At 39.7% G+C, this 24798-nt stretch overlaps 1 protein-coding gene across 1 annotated transcript; it reads left to right on the top strand.

The window, feature by feature from the left end:
* The first annotated feature begins 35 nt into the window (after positions 1–35).
* Positions 36–24272, top strand: LOC140937189 (uncharacterized). The gene is made up of 38 exons (XM_073386723.1): positions 36–288; positions 684–2413; positions 2650–2782; positions 3351–3821; positions 4420–4500; positions 4596–4682; positions 5388–5474; positions 6016–6087; positions 6712–6793; positions 7199–7261; positions 7748–7836; positions 7990–8073; positions 8227–8295; positions 8653–8717; positions 10132–10185; positions 10279–10324; positions 11002–11030; positions 11171–11249; positions 11835–11942; positions 12494–12632; positions 13042–13102; positions 14306–14365; positions 14599–14698; positions 14781–14818; positions 14913–14977; positions 15409–15479; positions 16032–16076; positions 16733–16786; positions 16895–16998; positions 17639–17744; positions 18209–18298; positions 18594–18642; positions 18738–18820; positions 19938–20041; positions 20198–20241; positions 20773–20821; positions 21421–21467; positions 23009–24272. Exons 1-38 carry the CDS (start codon positions 223–225, stop codon positions 23947–23949), a joined length of 5745 nt encoding a protein of 1914 aa, XP_073242824.1. The 5' UTR covers positions 36–222; the 3' UTR covers positions 23950–24272.
* The last annotated feature ends 526 nt before the right edge of the window (positions 24273–24798 follow it).

Raw genomic sequence — 24798 nt, 5'->3', positions numbered from 1 at the left:
TTCAAGGAGCATGGAAACTAGAAAACAACTTTGAATTCAAGATGGCGAATCTTATGAATGAAGAAACCGATGATTAACTTGCTGATGATCTCCGCTTTCGTTGTACAAAATGAAATCGAAACATTTTGTTGTCTTGACGCTGAGCTGTAGCATTTGTACCAAAACTCTTGTTTAAGTGCTGGATTTTGTCTAGAGTGGAAGTGTGGCAACTAAACCATTTGCATGTGGCGATCACCTTTTCCGCTCAGTCCACCTGTGGCAACTACTGGAAATGGCTTCGCACCTCAGGTAGACTTACCGATGGTATAAGGAAAAAGTATTAGAAGATTTTCATCTGCGAAACTTTTCAGTGCGATGGGTCAGCGTGTACAAATCCCATCTATGAAAAAAAAAAACAGCTGATAGCTAAGGTCGAATAACTTGTACTATTTAAAAAAGAAAGTGCTTAACTATAAGCTTACGTTGAAAACAAAACAGAGAGAAAAGAGCTTGCAAACATTTTCGAGCATTTAAAGTATAAGCTTTTAAATTTCACCTCGTGGAACTTATCACCAACTTAAACTTTACAAGCTGGAGGAATTGGGGTAGTTTAGACACTGTTAAGCTATTTATGCATGTCATTCGCCCCTGTTTTTACCAAGTGGATACCAAAAAATTACTTTGAATTACAACTTTCTTTGTAGGCAAATCAACAATTTCCTTCAGGATTTCAGCAACCTTTTCCTCAAACAACTTCCTCACAATTTACAACTCCTAGACCAGGAGTTGGTCCATCTTTTCAGCCTTTTCTTCCTCCTCAAGCATCGCACAGACCATTGCAGAGCTCCATGAACAATCCACAGGTTTTATTGGGTACCAGTCAGGTTCCAGACAGATCAAGTCTGACACAGCACCTTCCACCAAGGGGATACCCATCTCCTTTGCCTCAGTCATTATCATTTAACAGCCCAATGTGGCAAATGAGGAATCCACGTCCTTCAGTACCTTCAGCTAGATTGGCACCACGACATCCTTATACTTCATCTACTGAGCCTACCACTGGGACAGTCCCTTCCCTATCCCAAGGACCATTTGTTCCATCCACTGTGCCTACCCCTGTGAGGTCTTCAACACCATTGCCAAGACAGCTTGTACCATTTCCTAGAGGGTTGGATGTGCCACTGCAACGGCCATTTTCATCACCAACTATGCCACTCCCTGTAAGGATTGGACCACTACCTCAAAGACATTCTACACCTTCTCCCGTGCCTATCCCTGAAGTTACTACAACAACAACTCCAAGACCATTCACCCCTTTGTATGGGAGGGTAACTACTCCATCCCAGAAGCCACTAACACCTTGTACTGCACCACCCCCTGTGAGGACCACTATGCCACTTCAATCACCACATGTAATATCTACTCACCCTTCTCCCATGAGGATCGCTGCACCACCCCATCAAACATTTACACCATCTCCTGTGCCATCTGTTGCTCAGAGGGTGTCTGTACCACCCCAAAGACCATTTCCACCCCCTGCTGTGCAGTCTCCTGTCTGTGTCACTACACTACCCCAGAGACCGTTAGTACCTTCTACTGTGTCATCCCCAGAAAGGGCCATAGCACCTCCCCAACCATCATTTGTGTCATCAACTCGGCCATCTCCTCTGGGAGTAACTTCACCTCCTCAAAGACCTTTTGCTCCCTCTACTATCCCTCCACCTGGAGGTTTCCCAACACCATCTCCACAACAATTTATTGCTCCTGCTGTGCCTTCTCCAAGAAAGGTCCTGTCACCTCCACAGCAATCAGTCCTTCCACAAAAAGTGTCACCACCTTCTCCCTTCAACAGCCCACCTAATGAAAGATTTCAGCCAGTGCCTCAACAGCCATTTATAACCCCTTGTACACCTCCTCCAAGGGGAGTATTAACACCTCCCCAACAGCCATTTGTGCAGTCCCCTGTACCTGCCATAAGAGGAATGACCATCCCTGGACAGCAGCCTTCACCGGTCATTAATCAGTCATGGCCAACACAAGCTTCTCAGCTATCTTCTCCCAGTGTATTTCAGGGACCTACTTCCGCTATCCCATCTTCTTTACCCTCCCATAGTGGTGTTTCTTTCCCTATGCAGCAGTTTTCTCCTCCCAGCAATTCTCCATTTCTCACAGCAAGTTCTGGGCCTTCTGCCTTAAGTCAGGGACCTTCTATTGCAGCTGCATTGGATAGGCACATCATGGAGAAGCAGATGAGGGGTATCACAAAAGTGGGTGTGCCTAGGGAGGGTACAAATATGCAACCATCCCTTGCACCTAAACAGTCTAGTTCCACTGGTCAGACAGCAGTCAAGAGATCACCAAGTCTGAGTAATACTCAAAAGAGAGCCAGTTTTCACAAAGAAGATGTGAGAGGAAGAGAGCACAGGAGCAGAAGGTTGGTTATGGTAATTATTATTACCTTTATAAAGAAAGGAAAATGATAAGCTACAATGAATGGAAGGCCCAAGATGAGTTATTCAAATCACTGTTTTGCTTCCTAGATAAGTTAATTTTTATGTCTTTTTAGTTGCTTTGAAAATTTGGTGTTTGATCTCCCCTAACATCAAGTACATGTAAATACGTCCTGTCAATTTTTGCTTATTACTATTGTTTTTTTTTTTTTATTGAAAGGCATTACAGCCTTGGGTCACATGGCAGTAGACCTCGAGTTTCCCGCTGTTTTTCCCCTCCTCCTCCTGACATAGAACGTGTGGTGAAGTGTGTGGTGGTAGATGAATATTATATCAAGAAAAAGGATGACCAGGTAAAATAGTATTTTCTAAGTGTACCTTTGTCTTAAAAATTCTCAGTCACCATGTCCTATTCTTTTCACCATGTCCCATTTTTTTCCATTTTGCTGAATAGTAAGGATCTGTTTCTTTTGGCTTTCTTAGTCAGTATTATCGTTTTGTTTTCAGGTCTTTTTTATCTTAACACTGTAAGCCCCAATAAATACAGATTCTCCAAACAGATCTCCACATATTTCTTAAACTATAAGTAGAGAGAATTTGTTAAAATATCAAAGCATTTTCCCTTTAGTGATCATCTTATAAATTCTCCTAACCATTTCTCTTGACTACAGCTGCATGTATTGATTTTGTTAGAAGAAAATTGATGTTGATCACTCTTTGGACTTAATAGACCCAATGCAAAAATGGCCACAGTAGTTCATATTCTTTTGTTAATATTCAAATCAGCCTTGCTAGCCTTGTTCTTAAGTACAATATTCAAAAGAATACCTTATCTCAAGCCAGGCTTTAATTCAAACAAAAGAATATTAACCCAGCAGCCATTTTTACATTGGGTCCATGGGTTAATATTTTTTACTGTAGATGGAAAGCTGTCATGTTGAAGGAACAGAGAACCTTTCTGAACTGCATAACAGATTTAAGAAGGAGATATTAAACATGGAATCCATAGGAAGAGCTGATGATGACACTGAGAGTATTAACAGTGAGAGAAGTCATCCTTCTGATCAATATAACAGTGATGTAGAATCTCTGGGTGAAAGTGATATTACTAGGAGTGGAAACCCAGTAAAGTCGAGGCTGCGACTCTTTCCAAGTGATGATGAAGAAAACAGTGATGAAGACAGTAGTGATGACGACAGCCGTGCTTTGAGTGACAGCAGTTCTGAAAGTGATAATGGCGAAGGTGGAGACATAAGTGGTGATAATGATGATGATGATGATGAGGAGGATCATCATGTCAACAAAGGTCCAAGTGTAGCAGAGATAAGGAGGAGAAAAATTGAAGATCCCCGGCGACTTCATCCTGAACTGTGGTTCAATGAGGCTGGAGAGGTACTGTAATATTATGTGAAATTTGTTGTGGCCCATTTAAGGCTATGATTCATATTAATATTCATTTCAGTGCTGAATGAATTATTATTAATTCCAATTTTATTATTACTTTAATTCAATTCACTGGACTGCTCTTAGTATTTTAGAGGAGACCTGTCTGATCTGTCACAGTGATGGGTTTTTGACATGTTTATCGCGTTGATCGAGAACTCCACACACTGAAAAGTTTGGAGCTTAAAACTATGGCTTAAGTTCAGAATTTTCAGAATTTTTTACCTGATAGAATCCTTGTTGATGTGCTTTTTTGTGTTTGCATTTTTAAAAGCCTCTTTTAATGCCCTGACATCTTCATTAATAATATTTTAAAACCTTGATGCCATCTATGTGCTGAGACATACGGAATGCTGCCATAGCAATTTTGTAATTTCACATGTAAAATTATAAATTTATGTTGGAAGTTTGTTCCAGAATCAAGGAGTAATTTGTTACCAGTGATATAATTATAATTTAAAATTTTTCTAATGATCTCTTTATAATTTTATTTTTGGATTGTTTGACTATTCCTTTTGTTAACCAAATAACATATTTAATTTTATAGACAAATGATGGCCCAGTCTGCCGATGTAGTTCATCTGACAAATGTCAAGGAATTCGCCATGGGGTTTACCCTGGTGAAACTGTAAGTATGCATGTAATGGGCAACCTCCACCCATAGCTTATAGCAAAATAACGCATTGGCTTAATTGATTTATTTTTTCATCTTCTTGACATTAGGTTATCACACCATGCAACCCTATGACCAACAATGCTGACAAACTACATCACTACTGGGTGACTGTCACACCACACACTAACTTTATGGTGAGTTTCAAGATATTCAGACCTTTGGCGAAAAATAAGTGACTTGCTACAGTGTATGAATATGAGTGAGCATTTCAATGCCAGTGCAAAAAAAAATATTTTAGCAAAGTTTACATTTCAATTCTTTACACTGATAGTATGAGTCAAGCATTTACTATAATAACTGCAGTGTACTTGTTAGTTACATGTATTTCAATGATCTCTTGATAGCACTGTTGACAATTAAGACTGAAAATTGCAAACAAAGGCTTGATTCAAAACTTGAAGATGAGCACTCCAGTTTCAGTTTCATCCTTGGTTTCAGTTTTATTTTTGTACAGTGTTTTATGTCGGACATAACTGTTGACAAACATACTATTAAGGAAAGTACTTAAAATTGAACCAACTGTACAAACCATTGACAAGTGAGAACTGAACCAGTTTCTTTTTTATTTGCCCCTTATTTTCAGTTTCATTTCCTTCTCAGTATTACACAAAGGAAAGGCTTTTCTCGCAAATTCTACATTATAATCGAAAAGAGAGGAATGATTCTTACTTTGGCCATTCCAGTCCATGGGAGTACATAGAAATATTTCACACTAAATGGCTCAGATATGTATTTATGTGGAAATATTTACAAACAACATCTTCATCCAGTATTGATCTATCCTTAATTCGTACATTATTAATGACTAGATTATTAATTTAATTCTGTTGTCATTGTAGACATCAAATCCAAGTATAATCTATTCTGAGAGAAAAAATTACACCTTTGAGGGCTTTTCTATGTTTTCTCATCACCCACTTGAGCAGGTGAGGATTTAAAAAGTAAACAAAAGGTAACAAGTGTATGTGTTTTTCAAAACCTTTGTGCCTGCTTGATTAAAATAAACTGTACTCCATGCCTTGATAACACTGGTAAATGTGCAGGTTTTTCAAACATTTTCCTTATAAACACTTACTGTATAATCATGTTACACTGTTTTCTTAAGTGTGTGATTTATTCTGATTTTTTTTTCACTTGTTCTAACCTTCTGATGATTGCCCAAAATATATAGCTACTTATGTCGAACTGTAGCTGCTATAAGGAAATTAAATAATTAACAAGTACTGGATGAGGTTGAGCAAAATATTGTGATTTGTCAGTGGCGTGCAGATCAATATTATTATTTACTGAAGCCAAAAGCTGAGGCAAATCTGATTGATCTGTGAGACAGTTATTTGTAGGTCACATGGTGGGCTCTTGGCCACTGAAAAAGGAGAAAAATTTGCATTGAATGATAAAGACATTATTTTATTTCAACATATTGCCAAATGTTGTTAGCTGCATTTTTTACTACTTTATTTCCTGCAGGTACCCCTTTGTTCTGTGATACGATTCAACATTGAATACACTCTACATGTTATTAGTCAGCCAGTCCCAGAGGTGAGGATCTAATTTTTGGAGAGAAAATTCTGAGAAGTCTCCTTGCTATTTTCAGTGGCCACACCCATGTCAATATGACGACATGATTTTCACCAGTAAAGCAAGCACAAGTGCAAGCCTAAGTGTTCTTTTTTATTGTTGAAAATGACTACAATCGGCACAAATCAGAAGGATCAGAAATTTTTTTTTCTTGTCCTAACTGCTCATGTGCATGTTCTTGTGCTAGTGAAATCACACTAAAATGCTTTGATTCCCTGGTGAATAAAATGTTGATTATAAAACATACATGTGTGCCTCTAGCTGTTGAGTCTGTGGACAGAATCTGTGATCATTCATTTGAAGGCCAAAATGACAATGTAAGTCTGATGTACTTTTTTGTGATGCTTTCAATAGTGCTGTACGAGGTGGTTCTAACTATTAATTCCATGCATGAAATCCTTTGCTTGTTACCTTTCTACAATGCAATATAGACCTCTTCAGCATTACTTTTACTTGTTGCTTTCATTTCCAACCATTTTAGGAAAAAAAGGAATAATATTAGTCACTAATTGGTCGCTAGTTTGTCTCTTAAGTTTGCTTGTGAGTTTTTAATATTTATTACAAAATTAATGTAATCTCTTTCAGAACTTCTGCATGAAAGATCTTGAGCTGTTTTCAGAATTTCTGTTTTACAAAGTGCTTGAACTGGCTGACTGGAACTTCACAGGTATGTTTAAACATGTTACTAGACCTAATAGAATTGGTTCAGAACTAACAACAGGATATTAGCTGCAAGCATAAAAGTCGCAGGTCAAATAGCATTGTTGTATTTTCTGTTGTGCTTTGTTTCAACCAAAATGTTTCTGTTATAACAATAATAGCAGCTGAAGTTACCTTTAGTAGTAGCGATTGAGTGAAACCAAAAAAAACCTTTAAATTGGAAAAAAAAAACCGAAACCTTTGGAAACCTTATTTTCGATCAGGTTTTGCCAGTATTACACCTGCATACCTTTTCCCGTTGCTCAGATTTTCCCTTTGCTGGTTGGGAACCAGAAAAAGGACTCTCCAACTCCTGAAGTATTTATGCATGTATTACTTGTTCAATTTAACTCGCAAGACAATTCTTCTGCAGGGAATGTACAGGATTCATGTAGACGTTACCACTTTATGCCAAGATTTGTTCATAGAGCTGATGGTTAGAGCATGTTATCACTTTTATCGTTTTTGTCATTTTAATATCATTCGTTTCTAAAATGTCTAGAAAGCAGTAGTGTTATAAAAAGCATGAGTTTAATTTTTGTGAACAGTTTGTCAAACAGGTAGAGCCTTTAGCTTTGTTTTACAACTGTCTCCCACTTTGTTTTTCGACAGGAGACAAATATGTTAGGTACAAGGCGGATTCGTTAGTTGTGGAAACACAGTGTATCAAATAATTATAATGAAGCAAAAATTAGACATAATAAAGTTGCATCCCTCTTGAAAATAATCGGATTTTTTCAGTCGTTCCAATACTCTTTATCACAATGAAGTTGCTTGGGCAAATTCTACAGACAAGTCCTCATTTACCTGCTTCAAACCACAGATCTTTTAAAGTAGATATTAAGGGTTGCCTAAAGCATTGCCAACTTTTTAATTCTTTGCATTCATAATTTTCATGACACTGTTTTTTTCCTTTGTTCAGACACAGATGATTCCAAGGCCTGCCACGAGCTTCTCTCAATGAGCCAAGTGTTGTCTCATGTTCTGAGTTCAGCTGAACCTCTCATAAAGGTAATTATGTTCAAAAGTGAATGCCAGAAAGGCTTATGTTTGTCTTCCTATCTTAGCGAGGATTCTTCTGTAAGAAGTTGAATTCTTCATGGAGTTTATCTAACTAAATAGGATTCACTTTCACCGCTTTTTTGCTCTTTTTGTGTCTGGCAGCCAAGTCATTTCGAGCTCAGCGCTGAGAAATGGGAAGAGTACAACAAATCCTGCAAAAATACAATTGTCTTGAACCCAGACAAGGTGAGGTGCAAGTTTCTTAATCGTTCAGGAGGCAAACATTTTATTGTCATTCCTCTAGGGATAAAACAGTCTCTTTCACTGTGCCTCTGTCTTTAATAAAAGTTCCTGCCACTTGTTTATTTCTGATATAATTTCCTCTTATTCTGACAACAGAAGCCAGCTGCTATAAGAGTTGATAACTTACAGTTTTGCAAGACAACCAAAGGCTTGTCGAAAGGCAAGGTGAGATGGTTTTGGTTGTGTGTGAGTGTAATGGAATTGGTTATTCAGAGAAAGACTCTTCTCTCAAGACTGTGTCGTTACCATTAAGTTGTAAATTCTCTGTTGTTACCAAATGTACATTCGTCTTGATTGTAAAAATACTATTGCTGCTTATGATGCTGATCACAACTCAAAACTGAAGAAGCTTATAGACCTTGCTATTCCTAAATGTTTTTCAATTGCTGACGTTCTTCCGAAAGACATGTGGAACTTCTTGACGTGGATCACTTGAAATGTGGAGTAAAAAGCCAGGACAGTTTTAGATGTTACGGTTGCCCATTAAGTTCGGTAATGTCATATTTCATTTCACTTTATCAGATGTACCCGTATATTGTCCATCACAGTATTAGGCCAGTGCAGATGAGTTTTGCAGGAGATCCCAAGTAAGTTCTTTTTCATTTGTTTTTCCTATCGACAATGGCGACATTTTCATTTGCCTCCGTGTTGTCGTATCTTAAGGTCCCCGACGACTCCAGATCTTAACAGGAGTGCCTTGTTAACCATCTTTTAACCAACTTAATTGCTTCACTATAGTTCCTTTCATTGCTTTTTTAAGCTTTTGACATTGGACCGTTTACCGAGAATCCGTCAACTCCACTGCAGAGCACTTCTTAAAATCAGTAAAGTTGCCAAGTTTTAGAGTGATTTGTTGAAGACTAGGCCGTCAAGCCGCCAATTTGTCCTGACGTTTGTATGGTGAGAGCAGGTTTGCGCCTCCATACAAACGGGCATTAGCGTCTGTAGAATTTCACGAGTTTGCAAAGCTATATCTTCGCTTGCAGCACTTTCAAACTTAGCAAGTGTACTTATGTTAAGGCGCTTTTTCCAGCGATGTTGGTCTATATTCCCAATTGTCCATGTCAAAAGATGAAAAAAGTGTTAAAGGGTCCAGGGGCGGATCCAGGATTTTTTTTAGGAGGGGGTGCACTCGTCTCTTGCTCTACTTCAACACCAATAAACCACATAGTTTTTGTTTTTTGCAGAATACCATTTGTATTAGAAAACCGCAGGTCATCTGAGGGGGGGGGGGGGGGGTGCGCACCCCCTGCACCCTCCCCCTAGATCCGCCCCTGGGGTCTATTTAGTACCCGCTATACTGCTTTCAACTCGCACCACAAACCTTGAAAGGGTCTATTTAGTACCAGCTATACTACTTGCATCTCAGAACAAAAACCGTGAAAGGTTCCACTTAGGACCCGTCATACTACTTAAATCATGGACCAGTTCTTTTGTTAGCATTTCGTTATTATTAGCTAGTTTTTAGAAGTCTTTCGTACAACTAGCCAGCAAAAGTGCAATAAAATATATAGAGAAGAAAAGGAACATCTTTACGAGAGGAATCGTACCTGCCAAAAAAAAAAAGAAAAGATTTCAAGTAGGCAGGAGAGTCCAAATGAAAGAAATATGGATAGTCTATGTACAAGATACATGCGAGCTACAATGGAAATAATAGTGCTTTACATCAAAGCACATTCCACTGATCGAATTCTTATATAGACCATTTGCACGATGGCTTCATTTTACTAATACTAGTTGTGCAAATTAGGCCTTTTGTTGTTTTTAACCTGGCTGGGATTTCCAAATTTATATATGAAGGGAAAAACCAAATGAATTCTGTTAGTAGTAGTAAAATGACGCCATCGTGCAAATGGCCTGGATCTCTTATGCAAACGTCAGCTCGCCAATCGCTATCTACGAGGCAGTATCTATACCACAGTGCTATAGTTACCATGACAATGTATTGTAAGAAACTAGTTTTTCTTTTAATCACTCACATTTTGGTAATTTTTTTTTCAGGTATCAAAAGTTACTTAGGACTCACAACAAGTTAAGAAGCCTCATCTCCAACACGTAAGCAAATTTCCTTGATTGTTACATGAACTGGCAGTTACATGCGAAAATAATATTGTGTGATTTCTTAAACTTTATGTTATTTCTTTTCAGGCCAATACCGACTCGTAAGAATCAAGATAAGCTTGTTAAATTAAAGGTAATTGTAAAATGTTATTAACTTATATCATTTAATTCCGTTAACTTCCGAAAAAGATATTGATAATACTTCATCCCCAGGATCAAAAGTTAAAACTGCATACTAAATAAACAGTACCGTAAGAAAGTACTGCTGAAGAGGTTTCATTTGAATGGTCACACCACAGGGTTTCATACACAAACTCAAAAGTTAGCTCTTCTTACTAAACAATCAATAGTATATGAAGGAACTGCTCAGTATCTTTCATTTGAATGGCCACCGGTACGTAAGGATTTTATCCACAACCTTAAAAGGAGCCTGAGAAAACACCCGATATTCCACGACGCCACCACTGGTCTCTCCGCGAGGGAACGCAAAGTGACCTCTGAGGAACGAGCGCAGAAATTCTATACTGATGACGTGTCACTACTCAGATTTAGGTAGTGCTTCTGATTGGTCATGCCGCGAGGGAAATTTGCTTCAGCCAATCAGAAGCGTTACAGAGATCTGGGTAGTGACACGTCATCAGTATGGAATTTTTGCGCTTGTTCCTCAGACGTCATTTTGGCGGGAAAACCAACTGTGGCGTCTCAAAATGTCGGCTGTTCTTACAATAACCTACACGTTCACACAATAATTACTCTAGCCTGAGGGTCTTAACTGCGAACTGATCACCGCCATTTGTGCTTAACTTTCAGATTGAGCTAGAGAACATGCGCCTAACAAGGTAAAGATAAGCTCAGTGATAACGAATTATTTTTTGGCGAGAGTCAGACGATATTTTTGTCAGTCGTTTTTCATTTCTTTCGGCCTCTAAGTTAAACTGTTTTCCTTTAGGAAGTCTTTAAGAGTCTGCTTTTGTTTCAGCGCAATGCGCCGTGATGTAGTTGTAGAGGTGAGCAGCAGAGGCATGGTCAAAACAGGATTAAAATCTGATATCTGTCAGGTGAGTTGATTGCTCTGATATATATTAATTTTCAGGTGACGCCTCAAGGGAACAACTGAAAGTACATCTCACTGGGTGATTCTGTGTATTTTGGGTTACCCCGATTTTCTCTTTTTATTTCAATATTCCCATCCAAGCCCTCCTTCGTGCCTCTCACAACCAACGTTAACTACATTTGTAGGGAATGGTGGCTTTAAAAGTTGTAATAACGTGTGACCGGAACATATTTTCGTTAGACCTATTGATATGAGAAACGCGTTGTTCTTGACGCACGCGGGCGAGTCCAACAGTAGTGATCACAGGACTGATAATCAGTAACAATCATCTCATATCCAACAAGCGCGAGTGGAATAATTGTTTTATTAAAAACGCCCACAAAATATCGAGATTTTTTCCGACTTTATTTGTAAAAACAATCGATTTTCAGCTTGTTTTTAATTTTAAGCAGACGCGTACAATTACCATATTTGGAGAGCATGGTATAATGGCTCATATACTAAGATGGCTAAGCCAATCAGAGCACTAGAATTGCATTATCCAATGATTCAGTTTTTGGTAATTCCCATTGTTCTCTCAATCTTCTAGCACGCTCTCCTGCTTCCTGTGCTAGTTCATCATGTTCGCTACCACGTGAGTCTTCATTCACTGGATGAGAAAATGGGTTACGTGTTCAAAGATCGCGCCTTACTTCAGGTAAAATACAAGTTCAGTGACCTACCTGGTTACCAGGGCCTCTTCTTCCTGTCACCTGGAGCGAGAGACTGGGGCGGGCGGACGCGAAAAAGAGGGGCCCTGGGAACAAGGTTGGCAGATGAGCTCTGACTGGTGCATTTTCTTCTGTACGTATTCTTTAATTAACTAAAAGAAAAACGACAAAGGCTTACAAGCAACATACCTTGTTGTTTCTTAAATGGAATTAGGCTAAAGGACAGAAACCAAGAAAACAATAAATACGAGTTTGCAACAGAGTTGACGTAATGTGTTGAGCATTCGTAAATAGATAAAGAACATGGTAAAAAGTCGTCTTTTTCGGATAGAATAAATCAATTGTACGAAAAAGATTCAGCGTCCACCGGACAGTAGGTAGATTTCTTTAGCAAACAATTCTATACAGATATTTCATCCTGTTTGATTTACTTTTTGTTGGAATGAAAAGCACCCAAGGAACAAAAAAAACCAAACCCATGTTCTTTTCCTTGAAGTTGTCTAATGAAATGAGCTGTATTTTGGTTCTTGTTTAACAGCTCGCGTTGACGCATCCTTCGTATCACCTTAATTTTGGTATGAATCCAGACCACGCGCGAAACTCTCTTTCAAACTGTGGTGTAAAGCAACCTCGATATGGAGACAGGAAAATACGACGTCTACACACGCGCAAAAAAGGTATGGCATGAGAATTTACCATGACCAATGCAGCCTCAATACTTTAGCACTCCCCAAATTACACAGTGCGCGCGCGTGAAGCAGCGTCGTTTTGGCGGGAAAACGCGATAGCCGTCATCATTACACTACGGGTTTTAGCGCGGATGTCGTCATATTTAATGACGAAAACAAGATATCAAATGTTAGAAGATAATCATTTTGCGATCGGGAGAGGGTTAAAACATCCTTCAATAAGAATAACCCTATTATCTTTTCTGGTTAATAAAATAACTATAATGAAGCTTTCTGGCATGTCTATTTTTTGAACATACGCGAAATCTCGTTTTCCAATCTAAAGATCTCTAATGGATTGTCTTTGAATGCTCGAGGAAGTTAAAACGAATTCTGCTTTTTTTGTGTGTGTGCTTAGGCATCACGCAGCTTATCCGAGTAATGTCCAATCTGGGAAAAATGGAGGAACATCAGTCAATGTAAGTTTATCCTAACTGTTTTCCCCAGGCCATAAATAAGTCTATTTAACAACTGCTTAGCGATAGGTTTTAAAAACGACGTTTACCGTGTGGAAGGAATAACCCATATACATGATGACGTCAAACTTGCTTATTCACCACCAAACCTCGTTGCGAAAAAATTCTTTGCATTTTCACCGTTTGTGCGTGAATATTCTTTTCAATTTAAATACACTGGGAATTCATTGTTGTCAAATTTCAAAACGTTTGAATTCCAAACTTAGAGGTAAAATTTGTACGTCTGAATTAAACGCGCACAAGGCTACAGCCTTTTTTTACCAGGAAAGAAAATGAAAACGATAGCCTCAGAGGCAAGTGGCTGTGGCTTGTGGGTGACTTTTCAAAGCGGGTTAATGCTATTTTCCTAAGCAGTATAGTATAGTAACTTTACTCTGAAGAAAGAAGCGATTCACCCAAAGATTTACCCAGTTTCAAAAGCAAAAAAGAAAGAACTCAATGAATGATATGTGCTTAAGTCGGTTCATTTATCGTTACAGTCCTCTTACCGTATTACAATCTTGTGGTCGTCACTAACTATACCTAACTAACCTTGCTAACCTCTAGTTTTGTGGATGATTCTGGCACTCTCGCTAATTCCAAACGTCGTACAGCTAAAAGGAAACTAACCAGAGGCGAGTCACGAAATATGCTAGACAGGTAGTGTAGTCAGAAAGACAGTGATTTATAGATAGATAGACAGACAGATTGACAGTCAGACAGAAAAGCATAGAGACAGACAGAAAGATTGGCCTTAGCAAGTGATGACATCATATCGTCTGTCCTTCTGTTCAGAATGACAGCAGAAAGGTGGAATAACCAGCGTTAAGAAAACATGCCAAACTTTAAGTTTAAATGTGTTAAGATATTTTGTTGGTGTTGCCGATGGTGTAACTGCCAAAGGACCTCATACACAAGATTGAAAAGACAAGGAGCAATATTCACATTACCACATAATACCTTACCTACAACAGTTTCCGCGACACCAATGACATGACATGACACCACAAATATACAGAAGACATAGTTGATTTGGATTCAGAGGGCAAACTCAGTGTTGTTTTGTAGAAAACAGTCTTAATTTTGACACAGGTACTTAAGACAGTAAAAATATGACAAGTTTGAATGTTTTTCCTTAAAAAGCACTTTTTTTGTGGTTCTACTTAGGATTCGACATAATGAAAGGCTTGAATTCCTGGGAGATGCCGTTTTGGAGTTGATATGCAGGTGAGTAACGGGACCAATGAGTCATTCATTTTCAATAAGCCATTTCATCGTATTCATTCTTTTTTTTCTCTCGGCGTTGTCTGTTTATGTGACATGTTGTGCAAAATACTCGTACCATACTGATCGTCCAGCCACTGCTTGCGTTTCAGATCCTTGTAGTTAAACTTTTAAACAGACGTCATTGATTTATCCAATCTTATTTTTCCTTTGTTGGCATCTTGTTCCTGTTGTAGTATTCACTTGTATTTCATGCTGCCGTCCAAACCCGAAGGTTATCTGGCCATGTACCGTTCTTCTTTGGTGCAGAACAAACATCTTGCTCAACTAGCCAAGGTAATTACGCACGGTATAAATTGCTCCACCTTTGTAAATTTTTTTGTAAACGCAATAATTTGAGGTGTTTTAAATTCTCCAGAAATTAGGATTATCAGATTACATGCAGTACTCCCACGGGTAAGTACCCTCTTTGAGGATTGCTGTAAATCTTGGTTTCCCTGTGTTTCCTTGGAGTATCCTCAGTGAATAGAAGGAAATGTTATTCTTACAGGCCTGACCTGTGTTTGGAAGAAGATCTCAGCCATGCCATGGCTAACTGTTTTGAGGCTCTACTTGGTAAGTTTATAAGAGGCATTACACTTGGAAGTTGGAAGTTTAGTTAGATTTTATGTATGTGAATTCAACTTGGGCTAAAACTCGGAACCAATCCTAACCCGTTAAAACAATGAAAGTAAAGGCTTTTTGGGCTTAGCGTCGATAAAATTACAGCTCTTTAAAGTCTGGTTGCTTCTCAAGTGATTGATATTCTGTTTTCAAACAAATTCAAACAGATAATCAAATGAGTTCAGCATCTGGTCTTTATTATTGGTAAAACAATAGGAAAAAAGATAAAACGAAACATAGCTTTTGGGGTTTACAGCCTTAAATTGAACGACGTCGATTAATTTTAAAAGGCTTCGTTTAATCTTTTTGCAAAAGAAAGAGAATCAAATCTACAAGCAGAAAAACTCTTATGAAATTTCTTTCTCTGAATTTCTATTTCTTAGGTGCCATGTACTTGGAAAGTGGCCTAAAATCCGCCACGCAATTTTTCACTAAACTGGCATTCGATGAAGAGGTTTGTTTGCATGATAACTTGCTGATCTTTTTTTGCTTGTTCTCCCTTTGGTTTCTGCATATCACTCTTGACGACGTTTCCGAGCTCTAAACATTGGTTGTATGTTAGTAGTACAGAAGGGACCGGAATAAGTCTCTTTATGGATTCTCATTAATAAGTGCGCGTTTATGAAGGCGCAAACGAATTGTGGGTAACCTACCGACAATACGACAGTGACAGGCGTAGTGAGAATTTTTCTCTGCTACCACCGTCGCTACCACAATTCTATTGTTCCACCACCGAAACTAATAGACAGTAAAAGCGGCAAGAAATAAAAGGTCAATAATTATGCTGTTTTCGTGGGAATTTTGTTCCCGAAACAGAATGACGCCATCAAAGTTAACGCTTTTCCTAACATGCTTATAACAATATACAGCGTACTCATGTCTTTCCGCACTTGCAAATTTCCCCCTTCCATTTCCGTCATTATATTTTATGAAACTCGCTTAGAAAAGATCCTAAATGACTTTCCAATTGGATAAAAGCTAACTTGGCTTGAAATTTCTGTTTTAGGAACTAAGAGAAGTTTGGACCAACCTACCCAAACATCCTTTGCAGGTAAGTATTAGTAATTAAGATTTTCTTATATTTAAACATCCTCGATATTTTTACGATCCTAAGAGAAGTTTCAGCCGAGACGTACCTCTTTGATTGCGGGAAAACCGAACCCGAGATACAAAAGATGGCCTTCTTAGAAATATTTTAAATAGTTACTGCCTCCTTTAACGCAATTTGGCACATTTGCACAAGAATGAAGTATTGGAAAATCAGAACAGAAAGGGAGGAGAATGGTGAAAATAAGTTTACCTTTGTGCCAGATTGGTATAAGGTAACGAGGGCTTCACTCGTTCAGGCCTTGTGATAATGGCGAGAAGAGGGAACATCTAGATCTTGTAATAATGGCCAAGGGGCAAAGGGGGGGGGGGGGGGGGGCTCATCTAGGCCCTGTGATAATGACTGGAGGAGTCGTCCAGACCTTGTGATGATGGCCAAGGGACTCATCTAGGCCTTGTGATAATACCGGGGCGGGGTCATCCAGACCTTCTGATCATGGCTGGGGGCCTCATCCAGACCTTTTCATAATAGGAGGACCGGGCTCTTCTCCTAGATTTGACACTGTATCTGAAGATTCTGCCTTGCGTGTCCGCCTGAGAGAAAATAACAGCTATTGTTTGAAGATGAATCCAGTGTGTACCTTGTATATTTTTTTGTAGGCCCAGATGCCAGATGGTGACAGGCACCTAATAGCATCATCCCAACTTCTTCAGGTTTTTCTTCTCAGTTTCTTTACGTTTACGTTTCCTTTTTCTTTCGTTAAAAAAACTGACGATTTAGAGCTGACTCACAGGATTTTTCTTTTACTTTCTGCACATCAGAAATTACAGGAGTTTGAAGAAGCCAGCGGAATCGAATTCACCCACATTCGCTTGTTAGCGCGTGCCTTTACTCACGCACAAGTTGGCTTTAATAACCTCACGCTGTAAGTACAACTGATTACAATTTCCTTTAGTAGCTGATGTCATTGCGCAAGGTCCCCTGTGAGTGGTACCTTTCTCCATCATAGTCCTGATCTTCTTCCCCTTCTTCTAATGAAGAGGAAATCTGTAAATTTACACATAACATGATCATGAGTTGCGAGCTGGCAAATGCCTTAAGTTACTTCAAGTTCCCTGAGGTACCAAGAATACGCTATTTCCAACCAAAATTGAGTTGTTACTCAGCAGTGCGTGAAAAACAGAAGGCTGGAATTCCACCTTGTCCTTTAGAGCAGCATTTCGCACATTTTGTTCGCCCAGGTAGTCACATGTTTGTCTTAGTTTGAGATTTGGTTTGAAAACGACTTGCCCGGACACTTACTAATACTTACTCCGGGGGAAAGTCAACGTGTCCAGGACGACTGTTTATCAGAGAGCTAGTATCTGTTTGTCTGGAAGGAGCGTTGCTTGTCGAATCAGACAGATACTGCTGCGTAGAAAACTTCCATCTTTTTTGTGGCTGAGTTTTGAGACCTTTCTCGTTACGTGAGACACAAAGCATTTTTCGTCCATGGTTAGGTTAGCTCTTTAAAAGGAGTGGTTATCAGACATATTGAAATTATGTTCTCTTTATATTTTTGTTAGCGGAAGTAACCAACGAATGGAATTTTTGGGAGACTCCGTTCTGCAATTCGTTGTGTCGGTATATCTCTTCAGGCATTTTCCAGACCACCACGAGGGGCATCTAACGGTATAGAGTGCTGTTGTTACAATTTCTTACAAGTTGAAACAAAAGAATTCAAATTTTGTTTCGTAAAATCCTTAGAAATATATAAATGATAAATATTTTGTACCTCGCGTAATCACGTGAGTGATCACGCAGTGAAATCACTTCCCCACTCCCCTTTCCAATCGAACGCATTTCGAATTTTAAATTACCAGGAGTAAAATAAATACATCTTAGCTTTCAACTAGCATTTCAAAACTGGCAACACTGTACTTTTTATTCTACACAAGATTGCGTGAGCCTTGATGTATAATTATTCTATTAAGTCCAAATGGTCGTTAAGACGTACAGGAAAGTACCTGATATGTTATACACAAGTTATACAATCTATATCAATTTAGAAGTGATTATCGATAGTTATCGATTTATCGATTGGTTTTCCGATATCGGTTTTTATTGATTGGATACTTTCTACTCTTTTTTGACAGCTTCTGCGCAGTTCTCTTGTAAATCATCGAATCCAAGCGAAGCTCGCTCGAGAACTTGGACTAGATAAACTGATCAATTTTGGATCCAAGGTATGTATCACGTGCAAGGCACGTGACCCTTGTGTCTTACTCGATTTGTTGACCACACATTGTTCTTCAGGGGAGTCTTCCGTATTATAAGGGGTACGAACAGTCCTCGTAAAGTTTGCAAAGAACTTTCTGTTGAACGGTAAGCACACCCAGAACAAAAATGTTGCCTTTTGATGGTGCTAATAATTCAATTTGAATTTCCCAATGCGTCGACGCAAGATTGGTTCGTAGGTTATTAATGTATGCCAGATTTTGTTTGTAAACTCCTGTTCTCATGTTTGCGGTACATTTGCAGGTAGGAATGAAGGCTTTCCGCGAGAAAATTCTCGCTGACACACTGGAAGGTAAGTTAAGTGGTTTTTTTAATTGCCTTTAAAGACGGTGTTGTGTTATTTAATTTTATTTAAAATTAATCTTAATCTTACTTTCTCTCCTAAAGCTTTTGTGGCTGCTTTGTACGTCGACAAAGGCCTTAGACATGTGGAGGTATTTTGTCGCGTTTGTCTCTTCCCTCGCCTTGAGGTAAAAACTACTTTTGATAATTTAACTCCTACATTCCTTCCAACTGAACTAAGTCATCCACTGGTCATGTACACAGCCGATTTTTGTATGTGTGTCATAACGCAACGCTCCTCCCTACAGGAAGGGCGTTGCGTGACGACACAAAGAGACTACTTACCCACGGGTCCTTCTACGTTTGCGTTGGTGTCTCTTTTGGTCATCTTGTTCTCCAACCTCGTTCCCAGGATCCTCGACGCGATTAGCAAAAATGCGTTAATTGCCACGGCAACTTAAATGTATAACAAGTGACCTACAATAACTTATGTTACTGGGCTTTAAGAGGGTGCTTGAGACTCCACGACATTACTCTCAACCTAGTCCGTGGGTTCTTCTCGTTCTTCAATATGGCGGTGGAAGTTATCTCTACATACCGTAAAATACAGGAATAGCTCCGAGCCCTTTTGAAGTCTTCCGCTGACCAACCCACATCCGATAAATGCATGCTTAATCCTCCCTCGTCTTCTAACATGGCCTTCATTTACCTTCATCCACCTTTGTTTACCTCCATTTGCCTTCATTCACCTTCACCCACAATCATCTACCTTCACCTTCATCCACCTTCATTAGCCTTCATTTACCTTCATTGATCTTCATTAGCCTTCCTTTGCCTTCATCTACCTCCTTTATTTACCTGCCTTCGTTAACCTTCATTCATTTTCATCTACCTCCATTAGCCTATTTTACCTTCATTCACCTCCACTAGCCTTCCCTCATCTTTTTTCACCGTCACCTACCTCCTCTAGCCTTCATTTACCTTCACGGACCTTCACCAGGCTCAAAATTCACCGTCATATCTCTTTTATTGTGCATAAGCGCTCATCAACGTTCTTGTCCTATCATGTCACATGAACCTAGTTTAGTGGCCTTTAGTTCCCCAAACTGAGTCTCCTTTAGCTTAGTGCTAGAGAATATGTAGAGTAACCAGAAGGTCATAGGTGGGGAGTACTCGGATCGTTTTCTTCCGAGCTGCCTGTGTTACTAAATGAAAAGTCATCCTTCTCAAGTGTTCACCAGGCTTCAAATTCGCCATCACATCTCTATCATTAAATGTGTTTTAACTTCGTGTTTTTACCCATAGGAGTTCATTATTAACCAGGACTGGATGGACGCGAAGTCGCAATTACAGCAGTGTTGTCTAACTTCCCGCGAGCAGGGAAAAGCACCAGATCTTCCACAATACAAGTGAGTCCAAGACAAAACTGCTCCAGTGATTCGTCTCCCTTCTAGGGCCCAACTCCTGGGACAGGTTGACACTTGGTGTCAATTGGTATCTCCTGAAGATTGTTGGACACACGTTTTTCATGTTGTTAATGTAATGCAATTATGATATCTCTGTAGGGTTCTACAAAATAAAGGTCCTGCCCACCACAAGTACTATGCAGGTAAAGTATTGCTCAAAATGGTAGGGCTATCAGAGCTTTTTCTGGCGCTTATATTTGTGAAAAACGCGTGTCACTATAAAGACTAGACTGAAAGCGGAGACAGCGCATGAAAAGTCACTGAAACTCAGGGTAGGCTCATTAATAGCTGAAGCAGTGAATAGGCTATTTCCGAATTCAAAATGTTCTCGTTTCAAAAATAAGACCAAATGCGAAATCATTAATGTGAAAATGAGTTATATTTGCACGAGGGTTAAAACTATGATTTTATTTTATGTATCAAAGACTTTGCCCGCCTCGGTTTCGTTTCGAGAAAGAGGAAATGGCAATTCTCTTCTTTATTACGACAGAAATCTAAAGAAGCTAAATAGCCTTTGTAACCTGCATTATGGCGGACTAAATTGAGAACGTTCCTTGCTGTAACTGGGCCTTCATTTTTAGCTTTGCTCTTTCTCTAGTGTTTCCACCCTCAAAAGTCACATTGTAACTAAATGCTTTTAGTGTTTCTTATTCTATTCTCTCTCTCTCTAACAGTTGCTGTTTATTACAAGGACACAAGACTGGGCTCTGGCGAAGGAAATAGGTGAGCGTCATGGCCGCGCAGAGCGGCGCTAGCCTGCGCCACTTACGGAACTGGGCCCCCACCGGTGTAGCAGGATTTAAGTACTCACCATGAGTGGCCTGTTAAAAAAGCCATAGTCGATTTGCCAATCAGAATGAAAGGAAATTCGAAACGTATTTCCGGTAATTCGTTGAGTCCGTTGGGGGCCCAGAACAAGGATATCGGTGCTGCAGGGTCTCGTTTCTCTAAAGTTCCGATAACTAAAGGGCCCGTAAAGTTGATGCTGTTTACATGCAATATAGAGGTTTCAATAGTTTTGCATCTAACTATCAGTTAATGAAACAAATGGAGTAGTTTTCTAGCCAGGACCCGCGCTCGTATTCTTTCTATTTCGATTTGAATATTTGATTTCGGACCCGAAAAATTATCGGGACTTTCGAGAAACGGGCCCCTGCTCCGCAGACGTTACTAACCGAGTTTAAAATTGCGTCTGCGAGGCAGGCTACGCAGGCGATGTTCGCCATGAAAAGGGGTTCTTCTCAAAGAAATAGTCAGAGACTGAAGTTGTCGATAATTTTTACCATCTTCAAACTCAAATATCCTTCATTTTCTTCCTGCAGCATCCAACAAGCAGAAATGGCAGCAGCCAAAGACGCGCTGGCCTCTCGTAAGTGATAAAAATTTTTTAGCAGAAAAGAAGTGTCCGTCGTTTACCTTATGGAATCCAGTACGGGAAATCCGGAATCCAAAGCGTGAAATCCAGAATCCAAGACTGTCTTGGATTACCTTACTTGGAGAAGCCCTAGCCTGCGTAGCATGGCGGTTTTGTCGGGCGCACGACTGAGCGGCGAAGCCGCGAGAAAAATAAAAACCGCCCGCCCGGATTGGTGGCCTTTTCAACTGCCACCCCCTTCAACTCAATCTCAATCGCGGTTTCTCTGTCCTCGCCCGCCTTTATTACTATGCGCACCCACCCAAGACCGTCATGCTACGCAGGCTAGGGAAACCCCAGCCAGACTTGTGATAATTAGTTTTGTCTCTCATACAAAGTAGAGGAGTCGTTAACAATTGCTCTTTGAACATCGTTTATTTAGTGGGAGGACACACCATACAAACAATGCCTTGTAACCAAGTTTTTTCTAATCATCAAATTGTAAACAAAATGAATCGAACTAAGTCTGTTTTTTAGGCTTTCAATATCGCACCAATCCTGCATGCGTTATCTTAAAACAGCTATGAACAACTCGGTCAGATTTGTCCGCAAGTTAGCTTTTTGAAGACCTAAACTGAACAGCAACTCGAATCTTTTGGTTAGACCAAAAGCAATTTTCTATAAAATCTGTGTGACAAAGCAAAAAAGCGAGCTCGATATGCGAGCCGCGAGTTGGGTGAACGGCAGCACGAGAGAAAAGAGACTTGCTTACTTGTTTATACCCCGGAGGATTTTCTCCATAAGTTACTATACGGGGCCGGGAGGCTCCGCCTGAAAGCGGTGCCTTTTCCAGGCTTCAGGTGTATGAAAGGTCAGGGATTTCACGGATTGAAGTATGTGAAAGGGTGGGGAAATCTGTCATTTAGGTATTTGAAAGATACTTTTGTTAAAATATATTGAAAAGGTTCACCTCATGCCCGTATCCTTTTAGTTTAATTATTTCTGCCGTAGTATACTTCATTAGGGAGCTTAAGCATCAACGATGGCGACCGCTACGAAAAGGTCACTTAAAAAGTGAATTCTCGCTGCTTCAAACTTTATCGCGCTTATTCCATCTCGTTTAATTCGTCAAATGTCGGCAAAGTTTTTTGGAGTTAAATTCTAAAGGACTGTTATTTAAAGTTCAAAACAAGGAAAAGGAAGTTGTTGTCTTGTGTTCCTGTCCTCGACAAAACGTGAAATAAGTCACTTTCACGTTGTAGTCGTGCAACGACGGCAAAGAAATGTACAAAAAAAGCGTGATGCACGTGCAAAGTTGTTGTTTTGCTAATCTAAACCTATTGCTTTTTTGCCGTTCTCTTTGCTGAAGGGGAACCATTTGGAAATGGAAAGTATAGGGAAGGGTTACTTTTTTTTGTCAAAAATGGCATTTTTTAAAAAAATTAGGGATTGGACATCGGGTCTGCGCCTCTCCGTACGAAACTTTCTTGAGCCCCCCCGCCCCCCTCCATCGGGGATTATGTTGCGTCTGACTGAAGTTCTTTGTTTCTGTACAGACTATTTCCCAGAACTAGCGCGACAAAAGCGTCTGTTAGACCGAAAACACCAGGACCGACGACGAAACTATTGGAACAAAGTGCCGCGCCGAGAGAGGGAGAAGGACGAGCAAGACAAAGACACGGAAATTCAACCTCGGTGGGAGGAGATGGAAACTTTTGAGGTGCAAGAGCGAAGGAATGTAGGAGAAAAGGAAAATATGAATGTTGACCAGGAAAGAGAAAATTGGGAAATGGAAAATGAGAGAACCGGTCAGGAAAGAGAAAACTGGGAAATGGAAAATGAGAGCACCGGGCAGGAAAGAGAAAACTGGGAAATGGAAAATGAGAGCACCGGCCAGGAAAGAGAAAACTGGGAAATGGAAAATGAGAGCACCGGCCAGGAAAGAGAAAACTGGGAAATGGAAGATGTGAACCTTCAGGAAAGAGAAACCTGGGAGAGGAACGACGGGAATGCCTGTGGAACAACAGAGAATCGGGAAACGGAATGTAGCGATCACACGTTGAGATGGGATTTGTGCCATGGACGAGCGAACGTAGAGGAAGAACCAAAGGGCACAACGGAAGAGTGGGAAAGGGAAGGTGGAAATATTTTGGAAAGATGGGACGGAAGTGGAGGCCAAAATGTGGTGAGAGAGAATTTGAGAGATGTAAACGTTGATTCAAAAGTGAATTTGGATGAGGAAGGTAGAAATAAGATGGATAGCGAAAAGGGCGAGAATGATTGGACAGAGAACTGGGAGGTCGAAAATACCGTTTCAGAAGAAAACTGGGAAGAAACGGACGGCGGCGAAAGAAAGAATTGGGAAGAAGCTGGGATCGAAAGTTCGAAGGAACGGTGCGTTAAAGATGGAACTATTGAACATAACATGATAAACAGTATGAAGGAGAAGGCTAAAAATGAGCACGGCGAGACAAAGGAACTCTGGGTAGTTGATTAATTGTTTTTGATTCGTAACGTTACTAAGGGAGTGCTGCGTGACGGTGATGTCATATGAAATTGAGCTGAGTGTCGTTTGCAGTCATTTCTGTAGTGCAATTATGGCGTGACAGGTTGAAGAGCGTGTCGATTTTTGCCCTCCAGAGAAGACCAGCAATTGTCGTCGTTAATTTTTAATCCTTGAATCAAAAAGTCAAGAAGACTTTAAAAATAAGAATGAGAGAAATTAAGAATTTATGATTTGTAGTCATTTTAGTGTTTTGCAGTTCGGCATCATTTTTTACGTCATATTCCACCCATACGCTCTCTCCTTTATCAGGAATTTATTTATGAACACATCATCAATCCATCGAAAATGTAAATTAAACTGTACAGTTTCAGGAAATAAATCAGACAACTCTTTTTTATTGATGTCGTTGTTGGTTTGAATACCGGTTCTTGTATTAGCTGACTATCTGTTATTAGTAAAATCCAACTAGTAGTCTATTATCAATGCTGCGTTCTGATTGGTTGAGCTACTACTAGGCTATATGTTATAGCCCACCAGTAGCGAAAAGCGCGGGCTTTTTGGCGGCAAAAAAGGATTAACGTCTAGTTTTAACTAGCTAAAATTTTTTTATTCTCGATATTTTTGACCAACTAGTTGGATTTTACTAAAACAATTATTCCTCTCGCCCTCATGGCCTAAGAGTCAATAGCCCATTCGGCCTTAGGCCTCATGGGCTATTGACTCAGAGCCCTTTCGGGCTCGAGGAATAATTGTTAATTATCTGAGTTGTGATGTAACTGTTCAAAGAAAGGGAAAGGCGGAAAATACCATCCCCAAACGTAAATTTTGTTGAAGTCGAAG

Source organism: Porites lutea, chromosome 5, assembly GCF_958299795.1.
Source record: "Porites lutea chromosome 5, jaPorLute2.1, whole genome shotgun sequence".
NCBI lineage: Eukaryota > Metazoa > Cnidaria > Anthozoa > Scleractinia > Poritidae > Porites > Porites lutea.
The sequence above is the reverse complement of the archived record's forward strand: the minus strand, read 5'-3'. Positions and strand labels throughout refer to the sequence as shown.